At 42.6% G+C, this 16287-nt stretch overlaps 1 protein-coding gene across 2 annotated transcripts; it reads left to right on the forward strand.

Annotated features, from left to right (window-relative positions):
- The first annotated feature begins 360 nt into the window (after positions 1 to 360).
- LOC121175774 (SAP30 binding protein) lies at positions 361 to 12791 on the forward strand. 2 transcript variants are annotated; one of them, XM_041029608.1, is made up of 10 exons: positions 361 to 470; positions 912 to 1024; positions 2118 to 2162; positions 4928 to 4967; positions 8169 to 8257; positions 10285 to 10376; positions 10593 to 10705; positions 10792 to 10850; positions 11574 to 11664; positions 11930 to 12791. In XM_041029608.1, the coding sequence occupies exons 1-10, from the start codon at positions 377 to 379 to the stop codon at positions 12109 to 12111; spliced, it is 918 nt and encodes a 305-aa protein (XP_040885542.1). In that variant the 5' UTR covers positions 361 to 376; the 3' UTR covers positions 12112 to 12791. The 2 variants fall into 2 exon arrangements, with proteins under 2 accessions (XP_040885542.1, XP_040885543.1); XM_041029609.1 differs by having other exon boundaries at positions 11933 to 12791.
- The last annotated feature ends 3496 nt before the right edge of the window (positions 12792 to 16287 follow it).

Here is a 16287-nt window from a genome sequence, read left to right on the forward strand (position 1 = left end):
GTTAATTTAATTGTTGAATGATGTAAAGGAGCTTCTGAAATGACAATTTTCTCCACTTTTCCACTCTTTCTGGTGGTGGGTTACACAGTATTTCCATTTCATATTTGCATAATTGTAGTGTTTTGGCTTTATATGTTCTCAAATGTCGTACATGGACACTTATATGATGCTAATCTCTTAATAAACAAAAAACAAACAAACTGGCCCAAAGTTAAACCTCAATGCTGACCCCTGGTGTACTGTAGGCTCTCAGCACCGAGGAGAACCGCCAGAGGAACAAAAGGACTACATTTCCCCTCGTCAATTGGTGCCTGCGCATATAACTTCACTGACGTTATTATTCTGCGACCAGCCATTTTATGCGACACATACAGCAATGGCGAGCGGTAAAAAGAGTTCACTACTGTCCTCTTTGGCAGACTATGGAGACGATTCAGAACCTGACTCGGAACCGGAACCAGAAGAAATAGGTATATGATAACATTTACAACATTTTATAACTTTTCAAGTATAGTGGCGAATAAACGCCGCTAACTGTTGTGCGAATCGCTCCTTGGAGCTTCATGTGTTAGCTAAAGTTAGCCTGTGGCTAGCTAACAAAGCTACTTTACAAATAACGTTCAGTCTTATATAGTTATTATAGACGTACAGGTCTCATGAACAGGGCTATTGTGTTTTGCTTTAAAATGACGGGATTCATTTCCTGAATCTGTCTTTAAATCTTGTGCTCCTTTTTAATGGAGTAGGTGGTGTCTTTCTGAAGTCTTGCTACTCTCCTGGCATAAAGCTACTGTATGCTGATTTATTTCAGTGACAGCTTCCGGTGTTGCTGTTTGCCTCTTGTAGTTATCTGACCTCTGCTTTTCTCTGTGTACTGTCCCTGTGCCTCTTCATCTCTTCCTGTCCATCAGCAGGGGGACGTGGAGGAGGTCTGGTGTACAGCTATGGTGAGGATGACCTGAACCGAGCTGAGGACCCAGATGAAAAGGTGTCTGGAGATGAAGACAGCAGAGAGAGCAACTCGGTCAGTATTTGAGTTCTGTTTTTATTTTTACTGAACATTCAATTGGATTCCACTGACATTTGGGTGTATATTATATTTATTGTGATACAGAGTGATGGTGTGGGTGTAGTGTTAGAGAATATGACTCTTGACACGATGGGGTTTGATTTGATGATGTACTGACTCTTCTCTGGCTTCTGATGAGGCTGATGGGATCACGTCAATGCTTTTTTGCTTGTGGCAGTACCTGCATGATATTTTAGATCAGAGCTATTGTTGCAGTGAATCTTGTCTACAGGTGTAGGGTGAGTGGCGTCATTATCTCAGTTCTCTTAACATTTAACTGAACTAAAATTATTTCTGAGTCTTTTATAATAGAGTCTGTGCTGCTGTGCAGCTGTGCTGCACTATTATGTATAAACTGGTAACCATAATTATTTTGTTCAACAACGAACATAAATGAACAATTGATTGATTATTACAGTTATCAACCCAATATTCATCCATCCAGTCAAATCATTTAAATGTATCTTTCACCCGTGAATGAAGCTTCTACTGTTCATGAGCAGATTTTTTCAAAAGGTGAACATGCTCTTGCACAACGCAAGCACATCTGGAAAGCATCACATGGTTTATCACACAATGCTAAAGATAATGCCTGTGTGACTGGTTACCAGACAGATCTGTAATATTTAGATGTAGAATTACTATAGAGTTCAATCAATGTATCTCTGACACAGTGAAAACAAAAATAAACAAGGGAAGTGCTTGTTGTGGGTTTACACTGCAGTTGAGTGGAGTTTTTTTTTTTAAACATTTATATCATGATGAACAAAGTAAGTATTGTTTAAACAATGTTGTTAGACTGAGGGCTGCGCCAAGTTCAATAATATTGTTATTAAAATGAGTCAATCTTGGACCCCAGAAATCATTGTAAAAGACTCTGTAGCACTGAAAGTGATATAAATCATGAAAAGGCTTGAACAGTTTCGCAGTCCCTTGCTGGGTGCTGGTTGTCATCTGGTATGCGCTGCTACCTGGTTTCCCCTCCTGGTCTCCTCTCCTCTCCTTTTGGTTCTTACGGTGTTAACCCTCTGCATTTTTGTTTTTATAGGAAATGGAAGAATCTGACGAGGGGAGGGACGCAGATGATGTTGAGGTATTTGAACAGCCACCTGGTGTGGGATGGATTGGATTTGGAAACAGATCAAGCCTGATTAATTTCTCATTTGTTTTGTGACTAACCAAAAACTAGGGGATGGATGGCACTTTTAAAGCTGTCACCACAAGCTATGAAGAAGCATGTTCACTAGATGGTGCTGTGGCTTCATGTATGTCTTGTTCAAGTAACAAATGAGGAACGTTATGTAGAAAAGACCAGGTCAGTGACTTGTTCTCACAGTATGTTCCAAGTTGCTTGACTGATGCATCTTCATGTGTCTTAAAGCTCTTCTGAAGTGAAGAGCTGAACCAACAGTGTTGTTTGTCAGCGCACACTGCTTGGACCTGCGCAGTTGTACCATACTAACCCCACCCTGTGTGTGAATGTGTTGGTTTTAAAGCTGTGTGAGCTGGACAGCATGCCAGCTTCCTGCTGCGTTGTTTGGTGCAGGTCACTGAGGTACGAGTGAGTCACAAACCTAACAAGCAGAAACAATACAAGTCAAAGGATGTCTGCGCTGGTCGAGGCTTTGTTTTACAGCCCGTCTTTGATTGATTGTGATCTGATAAACTGTTCACTATGCCCTATCGCAATGCGGAGATAACAGCGCTGGCAATGTGAGCATCAAATGCGTCAGATGTGATTTCATAATGATGCATGTATTGACATGTGCAGCATTATTCTGTTCACATCTCCAGTAAAGTCATGTAAAGAATGTTGTTCACTTTGTATAACAACTTGCAATAATTATTATGTTAGCCAGCTTTCTTATCAGCTTTCAGGGGTTGACTGACATGTCATGCAGTATGTATTCTGGCTTGTAGCAGCAGAAGGCTGATGTTTAGCCTCATGTTGACTGTTTTGTTTCACATTCAGTTTTATTAGTTGACATAATGACAGTGAGTATTAGTGTTGGCTCTCACTCTGTCCTTCCACTTTATTATTATTGCTATTACTTGCACTTATCTATTGACTTAATTGATGTCTTGATATAGTTCTGTCTAACTGTAGATAAGGAGCTCACAGAACAATGCTTGGGCCTCATTTGGCTGGAGCAATTGAATACTTTGGAAATCTTTGATCTATATTTTTACAGTCCTTAGCCAGATTACACAGAGTAAGGGCTGTAACAGTCGGCAATGTCGGTCTGTTGTGTTGGGCAGCTGGTCTGTCAGTCTGTCAGTCCACCACTGTGGTTGAGACTGAAAAATCTCAACAATTATGTTAACACACTGCTGTGCCGAAGTACATCCGCATGGAGCCACTAGCATGCCTGTAGAGTCTTAGCCATGTGTGAGTGAGAGCAGTTTTTGTTTCCTGGATGAAAACGAGGCAGAGGATCCACATCACTCATGATCTGCTCAGTTTCCATTCATTTCTTTTCTAATATAAAAAAATGTAAACATGCTTCGAGTCCTAAGTGACTTGAAGCATCTGGCAGCTGGTCATAGTTCATATGGACCAGCTGAGCCCTGGATGATTTTGTTTTTAAAACCTGTTTAAAGGAGTTCTTCAGTGATTCATGATCCAAAGCCACAGAAAACATTGTACATTAATATATCAGAGGTGTTGATTCAGCTGTGTGGTTATCTCGGATTGGATTGCATCACACTGACAGGTTTAATATTTTGTCCACTGCCATCAAAAAATAAAGAAGAAGAAAACACATTAAGAGGACGATCTGTTGTAGTGTTTGGTGGCTGCTTAGTTAGAGTGGTTTCAAGACCATGTGGCTCTGTTCTGCAGACAGATGGTGAGATGACGTGCATGTGCAGGGCCTGAAATGAGAAGCAGTTTGTTGATAAAAATAGATTATTATCTGGATTTGAAGTTTTGGTTATTGTTATAGTGTGGTCTCAGATCCCCTGTGCAATTTTCTTGTCATAGAATGAACGTCTTGGTGTTGGTGATACACTTTCACTCAAGTCTCCAAAGAAGAATCAGATTGTTTTTTTTGTTTTTTTTTTACTATAACCTCTGGCCCTCCTGTAAAGGGTGGCCAAATTGGGAAGAAACTCCAAATGGGGGATCAGTGAAATGATGAGTATTCACTGTCTATGTCTCAAGCAGCAGGTGCCATTTATTTATTTTCTTGGCTTGGATTTTTTGCCAGCAGATTCTGTCATGCTTCCATGTCTTTCTGTCCTCCGCCCTTCCCTTCCTCCTCCTCCTCCTCCTCCTCCTCCTCCTCCTTCCTCGTGATTTGGCCAATTTCAGGACGATTCTTTGATGCGCCCGTGCAGTTGCTAGGTGACAACGTGATTCCTGTGAATAACAGCACTGTTCCTTTGTGCTGAACCTGTGTTATGCCCACAGAGCTGGCACAACAGGCGGCATATTTTAGAGGCTGTACAAGACTACTCCTCCTGCTGAGCCAAGGCATTCACTGGAACCAGCCTAGATTTACTATTCTGGTTTCTGTTACTTCTTTGAAACTATTCTCCTGTCTGCTGCCGTTCTGTGTGAATGCAACAGGTTTCAGGTACTACAAATGGATTTTAGCTTTTGTTTCTAGCTCCATATTTTCATTATCAAAACTGGCTTTGGCTGTTTAGGCAGTTTACCCCATCAGGCTTCTAGTCCACTGTAATTAACGCTGCCCAGGTGGTAAACATGGTCCAATAATATCTCCTACTGGTGCTGTTGGCATTTCCCTCCAGTAAGGGGTAATGGTTTGATTCTCCTGTCTGAAGGAGACCTAAATATCCCATGTGTCTCTCTCTTTCCCTCCCCTCCCCCCTATTTTTTTTTTTTTTTTACAGATCTCAGAAGCAGAAAGAAAGGACCCTAATGAGCTTGTTGGTAAGTACAAACACACACGTACATGAGCAACTGATCCTGAGAACAAGTACGGTGTGTGTTTTTAAAGATGTACACACATCTTCTGTCCAAAAACTATACAAACACAGAGCCACACTGTTGCACTGGCTGACCTGGTCCTTTAGGAAAGTGAACACGGGCACAGTTTTACTTTTCATTGTGTCAGCTGGGTGTTGGTGCAGTGAATGTATTAATCACTAACTAGACCCAGGTGAGTTGTAAAAGCCTCTGACTGACAGATGGGCAATGAAGCTCTAACCAGTGGTTAGTCAGTAATGACTGACCTGTACAGGTGTGTGTGTGTCAGTGAGCGTCAGATCAGACAGGAAATGAGTGATACGGGGAGCGGCGATTTTTTTTATAAACTTCTGACACCAAAGGTTCCTTGTCTGCTGTTTGTTTATAGGGGGCCTGTAGCTGGATGCAGATGACAGCACAGATTATGCAGTGCAGCACTCATCCTCTGGTATTATTTACCTGCAGGATAACATAGGAGAATGATGTGAAAGTGTCTTGCAGTGAAGGTGGAGAAATGATTATAATAATTAAAATGAAATGATTCCTTTATGATAGATTTCTAATAGAGAAAGTGTTTTATTTTGAAAGGAACGTGTCACTCAATCCAAATGGGAGATTGAGCCACTCCTCTGGTTTTTGTCGCCGCCATACAAAGAAATCAAACAGGAAAGGGAAATGCAGTCGAGCAATTTTTAGTTTTCAGAACAGCCACCATCACCATCAGTGTACTGTAGTGGCAGAGTGTGACTCATAGCTCGGGCCTGGACACTTGACATTCCTGCAGCGGAGCTCGGCTCCTCCGTCTTGTCTGTCAGTAAATGTCACAGTGCGTCTGGCAAAAGGCCTCTCGTCAGCTGGCTCAAGACAGCTCTTTGTCTGTGTGCTGAAGGGATGGACTTTGTCTGTCGGTCCAAAAAAGACCCCCGGGGCACAGACTGTGACTTTCTGTCTGTTTTTCGGGAAGACAGATGGTAATTCTGAAGCAGAATAGAATCTTTTCTCTGTTTATTACTGTGTTCCCATGTTCCCCCTGACTGTGCTGCTGTTGTACGAGAATATTCCTCACACACCGAGCTGCACTGTAAACAGGGATATTTATTACACCGTCAGTGATTTATTCACTGACTGTGTGGAGGTTGCGGAGTTTATTTTGGTGTTTAAATTAGAGTTTGTCCAACAAGGCTCCAAAATTATCGAGTAAATCTCCTGTTGTCTAGAGTGGATTAGCAGGCCTCCACAATGCTAAGCCCTTGTTGCAGCTACGCTGTGTAATTGTCTGTGACAGTGTGTGCATGTGTGTGTGTGTGTGTGTGTGTGTCTGTGTCTGTGAGAGTTTAATGAAATTCCAAGCTACCCCCTAATGCCTGTGACTCATCGGACTTGCCTTGTCAGGTTTTTTCTGTGTTTTAAAATATGAGGTGTGCAAACTACTACGGTTACATGCACATGTTCATGTAACCGTATACCTGCTCACTTTTTCTTTGGCACAAATCTGTGATAGCCTGCATACATGCATTTCTTAGCTTTACTGTATCTCGCCAACAAAGACAACGCCCTGCCCCTCCTTTGCCCCCGGTGAGGGGGGTAAACTCTCACCAGTGTTAAACCATAACCATATCAGCTACGGAGCAGATTTGAAGGGGAGGTACCACTCAGCCTACGACTGTAAAGGAATGTGGGAGATCACGGTGGCGAGTCCTTATCCACACGTGTTAATCTGTGGTCCCACATGATCAGCAGACCAAGGAAAACGGCAAACATACAGAAGGGAGGGGACCGCTGGAAAGAGTGTGTCAGTACACAACAGCATCCTGTCTGCACGCACACACACACACTCATACAAATTCCAAATGAAATCTCCCAAACAACGTGGGTATAAATTTAGTCAAATTTGGAGTTACAGTGAGGATTTCTCAGATGTTTGCTGCAGTATACTCTAGATCATTTTGAAATTTGTTCCTGTTGTGGAAAATCGAGAATTGAATAATTGTGGTTGCTAATTTGAATGTAGTTAAAAAGTTTTGCTGCCTTTTCCTTGTACCATGACGTCGTTTCCAACGGCTCTCAGTTGTTCAGAGTTCATTCGTCTGCAGCTCGTCCAGACAGCTTTATGTCCGTCACCATGAAAAGATTACGATTTACTGGCTCCCTCACCGCCTTTACACAGACTTTAACTCAGTAGTGTGTAAATGTTGTAGAGTAACTCGACAGTGTAATTAGTTCTCCAGAAACACTGAGGTTTATTTTTCAGCTGTAAAATGCCCTGCTCTGTACAAACCATGATCATTGTTCCAAAATAAATTGAGAGAATCATTAAGTAAAAAAAAAAAGAAAAAAGAAATATATATATATGACTGATATATCATTAGCAGATTTTTTTGATTCTCAAAATTCTCAACATCTGTCAGCGTCTGCCTAAGAACCCCAGTACTGGTCAGGTTATAGTCTTGCGGTTTGATACCCAGCATTAGTTATGGGTTTATTGATTCTAATTCAGAACAAGCACAAGTGAACATAGTTGAGACAGTTAAAGTTTCAGAGGCCACGACCGTGGAATTTTCCTCTGATGTTTTGTAAGATGAAGTGTTCAGCAAGATCAGGACAGCTCTGCAGAAAATGATCTTCTCACGTCCAGTCATGTTTTTACTTGCAGACAATCTGCACAGAATGTCAGCAGGCACAGGCTCCTGCATTGGCTCGTACGCACACACAGCAAACTGCGCTTTTGCAGCGCTCATTCAGAGTATGATTGACAGCGCTGAATGACTGCAAAGACTTTCTGTCTGACTGGGATATGCAGTGACACTGAAGAATGCCTGGCCTGCAGTCAGGGAAAGCACAGAGAGCACAAGTCGAGCAGGGAGAGCAAAACAAGGGATGGGTCCGGAGGGAGGGAGGGGAGAGGAGCCTCCCTTCTCCTTACAAGCCCCAACAACAGCCACTCCCTGCACATGCACTCCTCATACCACACTGCCCTATAAAACCCACTGGCACACATGTAGGGCTGTGATGAACTACAGGATGCTCAGGAATTCACCAGTCACCACACAATGAACCTTTGTTTCATTAACCGAGTACGTTCTCCAGCGCATATCCATATCCCACAGATTCAGCTGAAGTGAGAACATATAAGGGCTCATGTTTATGTTTCTGTCTTCTTCCCAGCTCTGTTCTCAGAGAAGGTGAGGAACATGTCACCTGATGAGATCAGGATCCCCCCAGAGCCTCCCGGACGCTGCTCGAGCCAACTCCAGGTAGACGCCCCCCCCCCCCACACACTGTTATATGATTGTTTAACCAAATAACTTTCACTGCAAAGCTGTAAACTCGTAGCACACTGCTTATTTAAACACAGTATACTGCTGCCGTCGTCTCATTCAGGCGGTTTTTTTATCACCACAGTTATATCTGCTAATCAGACTTAGGGGGGGGTGAGTGGACAAAGTTTTGGTTGTGGCTTTTCTTAGAGCTTGATAGAATAATTCTGGGTGCCCAGTGTTGTGTGTCTGTATATCTGTTTTATGTGTTGGAAAAACACTTTCCAGGTAGTAAATTTATCCTGTTAAAAGGTAAAGACTTGTCATTGTCTCCTAAAGGAACGTGTTGGTTTCACAAGCAGACACACAGTCTGCACTCGCCCTTTTGGCACATGTGCAAGGATTCGTGTTTGGAGTTCAAGGTCAAGAGTTAAACATTTTAAGGCCTGAATACTGCCTCACACAGAGACTAGTCATCTTGGTGTTGATGCAGTCTAAATAACCTGTTCTCCACGCCAAGTGAATCATTTAGAAAGTTTCACGTGTTCCCTCTGGGGTTAGAAATAAATTCTGGTGGCTACATAAATCCTGAGACTCACCCCTGTAATTAAACCAGCACACAGTCTCATCTTCTATCAATTTAGTTTCGCACTTCTCTCTTGCTCTCTCTCTCTCTCTCTCTCTCTCTCTCTCTCTCTCTCTCTCTCTCTCTCTCTCTCTCTCTGCTCTGCTGCCGTTCATCTGGTGCGGTTAAGTGCAGCGAGGAGTCGAGGCAGGTCAGGACACACAGCGGACTTAGTAAGTGAACAGCTCAGCAGTATCCCCGCTGGGCTGACACTCCCACACCTATCAGATGAACAACTAATGATTCACCTCCACCAGAACACCATGGATACGCAGGAACACATGTACTCTCCGAATGGGGTTTAATAGGGTTTTGAAGTGACTGAAGTTCCTGTCATGTCATTGTTGCTGGAAGGTATCCATATTTGTGAACAGTTTCTAAGTGGCCTTTGTAATCAGGCCCCGATGTTTTGTTTACAGCATCCCACCGGCTGTCAGTTTGTTTAGCTCAGTCTGAACCTGAGATCTGTCCATAAACCAACTGCATTAGCCTTTTTATTTATTCATTTTTTTTTTAATTAAAAGAACAAGGACCTCAGGTAACCATATGAATTAGGACTTTTAAGTTACCCCAGAGCCACAAACAAGCATTACACAGCTTTCACTTTCACAGACGTGGTCTTTCTATGACTCATAAACTGAACTCGATGTGTAAAATCAGTGGCATGCTCCTTTAACTGATTAGTCAGTTAATTGCTTAAGTAATTTATCAACTGAAATGCAAAACATCAGCAGGCTCCATCTCCTCAGATATAAAGATTGGCCTTTCGACTTTTTAAATCATTGTAAATGATATATCTGCTCCCTGTTAGCTGCAGCAGCCATGTTTTTTTTTTTTTTTTTTATCTAAACTCCAAAGAACTCTATGGAGCTTTCTACCAGTGGTGCCACTATGGAGCAATGTTGATGGGTCCCTGTTTTGTTTACACCCTAAACTCCACCTTTAACCGAGTCCCTAAACCTGATCAGATCTTAACCGCAGCGGTGGGAGATCAGAACGTTATTTGGAAGTTAATGGTAAAGGACTTAGACGAGGTGATGAGAAGATATTCCCACAGACCAGCAGGACCAGTTCTGGTCTTCCATCTTGTTCCATGTTGGGTCTCATTCATCACCGCCCTGGTTACATCTGCCAGCTCCAGCTCTCTGTGGCTGTGTTGAACCTGGTTGTCAAATATTTCCCAGAGGTATCAGAAACGTCTTATACAATAGCTCCTTTCACACTCACCCCTTGCTCGAGCAGAGTGGATCCTGTATATATAGAGATATATAGGTTTTGTTTGTTTGACGACACGGACTGTGTGTCCTGCCAAATGTCGAGCGTGGAGGAAGCTGAGTCAAAGCAGAGGTGTTCACTTCACGTGTTGACGTCCTTTATTGATTTGTTTGTTTTGTAACAGGAGAAGATCCACAAGCTGTACGAGAGAAAGCTCCATGGAGACTTTGACACAAACAGCCACATCCAGAAAAAGAAAGAATTTAGAAACCCAAGGTATGTTTCTCAGCTGAAGATTACACCAGACCAAACCGACAAACACACACATACACACAGTGCTATTTACTCATGATACCAGATATGCTTTTTGGTGTAAACACTTAACAAGCTTATTCATTTTCTCTGCCAACAAACAAAAATGAGAAACAAGTGTTTATAAATATCTTATCAGGTTTTTCTTTGGTTTTCTTCTTCATCTGTTTTTTTTTTCAGTATTTACGAGAAGCTCATTCAGTTCTGTGGGATAGATGAACTGGGAACTAACTACCCGAAAGATATGTTTGATCCTCATGGCTGGTCAGAAGACTCTTACTACGAAGCTCTAGGTAAGCCGCTTTATTTTTTTCCTTCACAGTTCTATCTGATTACACCTCAGTACTCGTTCACATTCATGTCTTTTTTTTTTCTCCAGCCAAAGCCCAGAAAGTGGAGATGGACAAACTGGAGAAAGCCAAGAAGGAGCGGACCAAGGTGAGACTCAAGGAAAAGTGGATTATTCTGCTGTCAGTTCTCTCCTTCGTCTGCGTCAGGGGGCAAGTCTCCACCAGCTACGCTTTAATTTCCACTTTTATGTTCTTCGTCAGACACACGCAGAAATCAACTTTGCCAAGTTCTGCTCTCGTAACAGCCGCTGAGGCCCAGCCCAGTGCAGCTGTACAGCCGAGCCTTGCCCATTCATGTTTTTGCTCGGGGTTTCCGGGTAAACACAAACAGCTCCGCAGAAATGTCTTCTGAGTGTGTCTTTCTTTTCCAGCTGTTTTTGCTTTTGTTATTTCCCTCTGACATCGCAGGTGAATAGCTCGTCAGTGCTGGTAGTCAAGGGTGATAGTCAACATGATACATGCTGTATTCATCAGCAGCAGCATCATTATAGCCGCTGCACCTCAGTTAGAAACTGGACGTGAAAGAACATGTAACCCACAGGAGCTGGTCTGTTATTCTCTATGCTGACATGTAGTCAGTGGTGTACCTGACAGTGGTGTAAGGGAGGATGATTCTGAGGTGGGAATTAAACCAGACAGAGGGAATGAGTAATTTTCTTCCCCTCAACAAATACTGTTGATTTACCCTCGAGCAGATCCTCCAGTGGAGCCTCTCAGTAACAAGCGTCAGTCTGTGGTGGTTAAAAACTGCTACACATGAAACAGCACCAGGAATGTGTGCAGATGCTCTAATATTCTGTGTGTTTCACAGATTGAGTTTGTCACGGGGACTAAGAAGGGCACCAACCCCTCCAGCACGGCAGCGTCCACCACCAGCAACACCACCACCACCACAGCCACAGGTAAAACATCCACCGCGGCCCCAGCGCCTCACCGCTTCAGCTCCTTTCACACGTGTTAATCTTACATGTTGGGTTTTGAGTAAATAAACCCCGCTGAAGCTTTCTCCTGTGAAAGTCACAGTGGTAATGTTATTGGGTCGGTTCCAGTAGCAAGACAAACAATACAGGGACCCACTAAATCCCCCTGAAACAAACATTGCTGCTGTGTACCTTTAACTCAGGTAAGTCCCAGCCTCACCTCTCCTCTCGTGTGTGCTCTCATCAGCAGAGGCCCAGAAGAGGAAAAGCAAGTGGGACTCCGCCATCCCCGTGACCCTGGCCCAGCCCACCCTCATCACGACCACCGCGACCTTGCCTGCCGTCGTCTCCGTAACAACCACTGCCAGCGGCACCAAAACCACCGTCATCTCTGCAGTAGGCACCATCCTGAAGAAAGCCAAGCAGTGAACGCGACGAACGGGCAGAAACAGGTTTGCGTAGAAGAGCGAGCGATACAAACAGTGACTGGCGTACAGCTGCAGGACCCGTGTTGTCCTGCACTCATCATATATGTGAAAAGAGGCAAAGCGAGGACGAACTGATGGAACTGATGGACACTTAGTTTACTATTTTTAGAACCAACCTACAAATGCTCTCTGCTACAAATGGACTAAGACTTACCTGCCTTCTGTCTCTGGGAGCGTATCTGCACCATCACATCATAAAAGCCAAATTCACAGTTTGGTGAAAATGCTCAAAGACCCTCTGAAAATCTGAGAGTGTGATGCATGCGGATCTCATGCTGATGAAACGTGTCGGTTATCCTTTTTTTTTTTTTAATATATATATATGTTGGCAACAGTTGTTAGTTTAAAGACAATATGAACATGACAGTGGCTGAATAAGTGAAAAGGTCCCAAACAGACCTGGTAGAACTATCTGAAAAAAAAAAAAAGTTTATTTTTATGTCCATGGTTCTGGTGCAGTATTTACATGCCACCTTTAGCATTTACATGTAATAGCTCAACATGTGCAACGCATTTTTTTTTCTTCATAATCTCTTGACTCAGAAGTACGATTTTTTTTTTACACTTGTGTATATATATGTATTGATGATAAGGTGAATAAACTGATCAGATGTTGCCTTTTCAGTTGGTTGAATGTGTTTTGTTATTTTTCAGACTTCAGGCTCTGTTGACTGCAGACACTGGCTCGTATTTGCACTGAGGAATCTCTTTGGCTCTGAAGCTGACACCCACAAACAAACAAACACACTCTGTCTTTTCTGTCAGGGAAACTATGGGTGTTCCAGGTTGAGTTTGACTTGTGCTCTTCTGCACCACGGACTCCACATCTGACTTCTGTTCAGGGGAGTGTCAAGAGATTGAAGAGAGCACTGTTAACAGTGAGAGAAGTTCCTCCCTCATTGCCTTGTGGACAAGTGAAAAATTTTAGAGTCCTTCCCGTTTGTTTACAAGTTACATGTTGCAGATATTTTGTCCTAACCTTTCACACTGCATGGTAGTTAAGCTGGGTGCAGCCTTTTAGCTAAACACTGAAAATATGCAAAGACGACTTCTTGAGTTGACTACTTACATTTTTTACTATTTGAAACAGTTTTCTATCTTAAGATGGGGATTAAAAACTGAAGCAGGCAAATTGAATTAAAAATTGAAACAAATCAAAAGTAAATCTTTATTAACTTTCTTTCGGTGGGACATGGGTGTGTGGACAGAGGCAGCAGGACAGATTGGGGTGTAGTCCTGACTCATTCAGGTGAATCATACCCACATTTGGTCACAAGCCATTAAAGCAGTGGTGCGTTTGGTACAGTTAGATGAACAAAGGTCCCTTTCCCTCTTGTTTCACTGCATGTTTCTGCAGGGCCTGGAATTCAAACACAGTACTAAAGAAAACTACAGGCCCGCTTTCATACATCTGTCTGACATGTTATGTTTAGGTGGCTTTCACACTTGGTTCTGCTCTGCTTCCACTGATAGCAGAAAAAAAAATAATATTCAAGCTTGAAGGACTGGCCCTCAGTGTTCAGCCTGTGACTGAGATACTGTGATGGATTGTTGAATCACAGCACACCTGCACAGAGTTTGAAATTTCCCAGCCTGGATGCTTGCACTGATGTGGAGCAATTAAAGTACTCAGACATAAATACAATCAGGATGCAAAAACTAATGCATGTAGACCTGGGTACTTTAAAGGGAACTTTAATGGGCGTGTACTTGTGGAGTAGCTTGCACCTGCATACAATTGTGCGTGATTTGACTCAGCTGTGCAGATCATTTGCAGGTGTGTTTTTTTTTCTTGTTAACAGTTGTTAACAGTTTAAGTTTAAGATTATCCCCCCTCTCCACAGCTCTCTACAAGCCACAATAGAAAGATCGGTTTTTACCTTGAGATCTGAGCTAGAAAGTACCATGGTAAAGAGTCTATATACACCGTGTGATGAGATCTGCATCGCTGCACGTGTGTTTGAAAATCCAGGTGAGCGCCCGTGCACTTCTCAGGTAAAAGCACGACACGCACCCGACCTTGTAACTTGTCCGGAGCAGGTTACAGCTTTCCCCTGAGCAGAGTGTCTGTCCGCCTGCTGCTATCGCGCTCAGGACTTTTTACAGTAAAACCACGAACTGAATATTAAAATATATTATTCCTGCCAACGTTTATGTTCCATGTTGGGTTTATGGAACTGTAAAGCCCCATGGTAACTAGGTAGGTCAACTTAGTAAATATTTATACTGACCAAATGACTCATATGTCTGGTGTCACGTCCCAAATAAACGCTATAAACAGTTCATGGCATTCTGTTAGCACCCATGTAAAATGTGGGGTTAATGTCGTGCCTTTAATTATTCCCATGTTGCTCTGGTTTGCTCTGTGCTGCTGTGGTCTACATCCCTGCAGCAGATTTATTACAGGGAAAAATACTGGGGAGACGCCATTGTTAGCAGTGAATGAACTCACTGATCCAAAAAGCGCAGTTTTTTTGTCATGTAAATTGGCGAAGAGTTGAGCGCAGACTGGACTCAGGGTGAAGTGCGGACGGAGACAGAGACATTCTTGTCGGGGTTTTCCACTCAATCCAAAACTTACGCACTTCTACTTTTATTTTATTTTATTTATTTATTTATTTTTAGCTCTGTCATCTCTGCTGATGAGTCCAGGTCACCACGACAGCATCTTATTCTCAGTAAGAAACGTCTTCAGTCTTGATTTGCATGTTTGCAAAGGGCAGATAGTTCTTGAGATAAATGCAAAGTATGCAGTGTGTGTGTGTGTGTGTGTGTGTGTGTGTGTGTGTATTCTGGTGGTCTATCTAAGGGCTTCAGGTGGTCAGTGAACGAATTAGTTTCACTTTCTTCATCAGATTAAGTTTTAAATGCAGTCATTGGTCACAGTAACGAGGTAAATCAGAGAGATATCTCCCTGCAGTCTCATGGGGGTTCTTGATATGCACAGGTGCAGGAACCTCTGTTCTATGATGAATGTTATAGGATTATAGAGTTTTTGCATATATGTTATTCTCTTTTCCTGTGCAGCTTCCCATATAGCTCACGCTAACGTCTGGCAGTCATTACCCGTGTTTGCTAAAAGCTCTAATTGAGCATTAACACATGCACTCTGGTAACACATGCACACATCAGAGAAATGATACTGTGGGTGGATCACACCCTTCCACATGTGAAAGGGCTGTTTAGACTGGCATCACTGCTCAAGTGTCAGCCAAGAAAGTCAGAGAGGAGCAAAGATGTGTTTCTGCAGGAGTTTTATTCCCCTGGTGGGACGTTGCCCGTCGTATCAAGCCCGGTTCAGATTGGCCAGAGTGTGGTATGCACAGTGGAGAGGAAAAAGAGTCAGCTCATTGTGTCCTAGATCCAAGTCACAAGGACAGGATGGGTCCTGATCTGGGTCTGTGTGAGTCTGGTTGTAAGGGTGTAATAAGGTGCATTGACAGTGATTTAAAATAACCTTTAACGCCTAATGTGTGGTCTAGTGGAGCCAAGAGGAAAGGCCTTTCCAGAGAAATAAACATAACAGTGCTTATACTGATACTGGCCCTGTCTTTTACTCCTACTTCCTTGGAAGTATTACTGTGCCACTTAATCAAATTCTGATGAAATACCATCTGTTAAGTAAGGCATTTACCAAACAAAAGAAAATTAAAGATAATGTAAGGGTTTTACAGGTGTTAATGTAAAAGAAATTAAGTTAAACATTATAAAGTTATGTAAACAGTTTGGAGAAATTAGAGATATACAGCTCAAAGTAATTTAACTTGAAAAGTTATTTTTCTATTAAACAAAAAACATCAAATTGGCTTTACACTGTTATGGATCTGTTCTGAAGGTTCGCAGTAGCAGTGATCATCGCCAAACCTTAAAAAAAAAATAACAGCATTGGTTGTTTGGTCAAACAATGAAAATGGCCCATGTTAATGTTAATCCTCATGGCTTCCCAAAGCTACTTCAATCATTATTTTTATATTAACAATGGATCAAATGACCGTAATGTAAAAGTGGTGCAGCGAGAAAAGCTGAGTCAGCAGACAGACAAAGTTGAAAACTAGCTGGTGGACATAGCGGAGCATTTAGCAACCTCAGTAAATGGTTGAATATTACCCAGAGAAGT

Source organism: Toxotes jaculatrix, chromosome 21 (assembly GCF_017976425.1).
Source record: "Toxotes jaculatrix isolate fToxJac2 chromosome 21, fToxJac2.pri, whole genome shotgun sequence".
Taxonomy (NCBI): domain Eukaryota; kingdom Metazoa; phylum Chordata; class Actinopteri; family Toxotidae; genus Toxotes; species Toxotes jaculatrix.

Coding starts and splice junctions, on each gene's coding strand:
- LOC121175774 (XM_041029608.1), top strand. CDS start 377: ATGGCGAGCGGTAAAAAGAGTTCACTACTGTCCTCTTTGGCAGACTAT. Junction 1,025..2,117: donor ACAGCAGAGAGAGCAACTCG/GTCAGTATTTGA, acceptor TTGTTTTTATAG/GAAATGGAAGAATCTGACGA. Junction 10,377..10,592: donor AAAGAATTTAGAAACCCAAG/GTATGTTTCTCA, acceptor TTTTTTTTTCAG/TATTTACGAGAAGCTCATTC.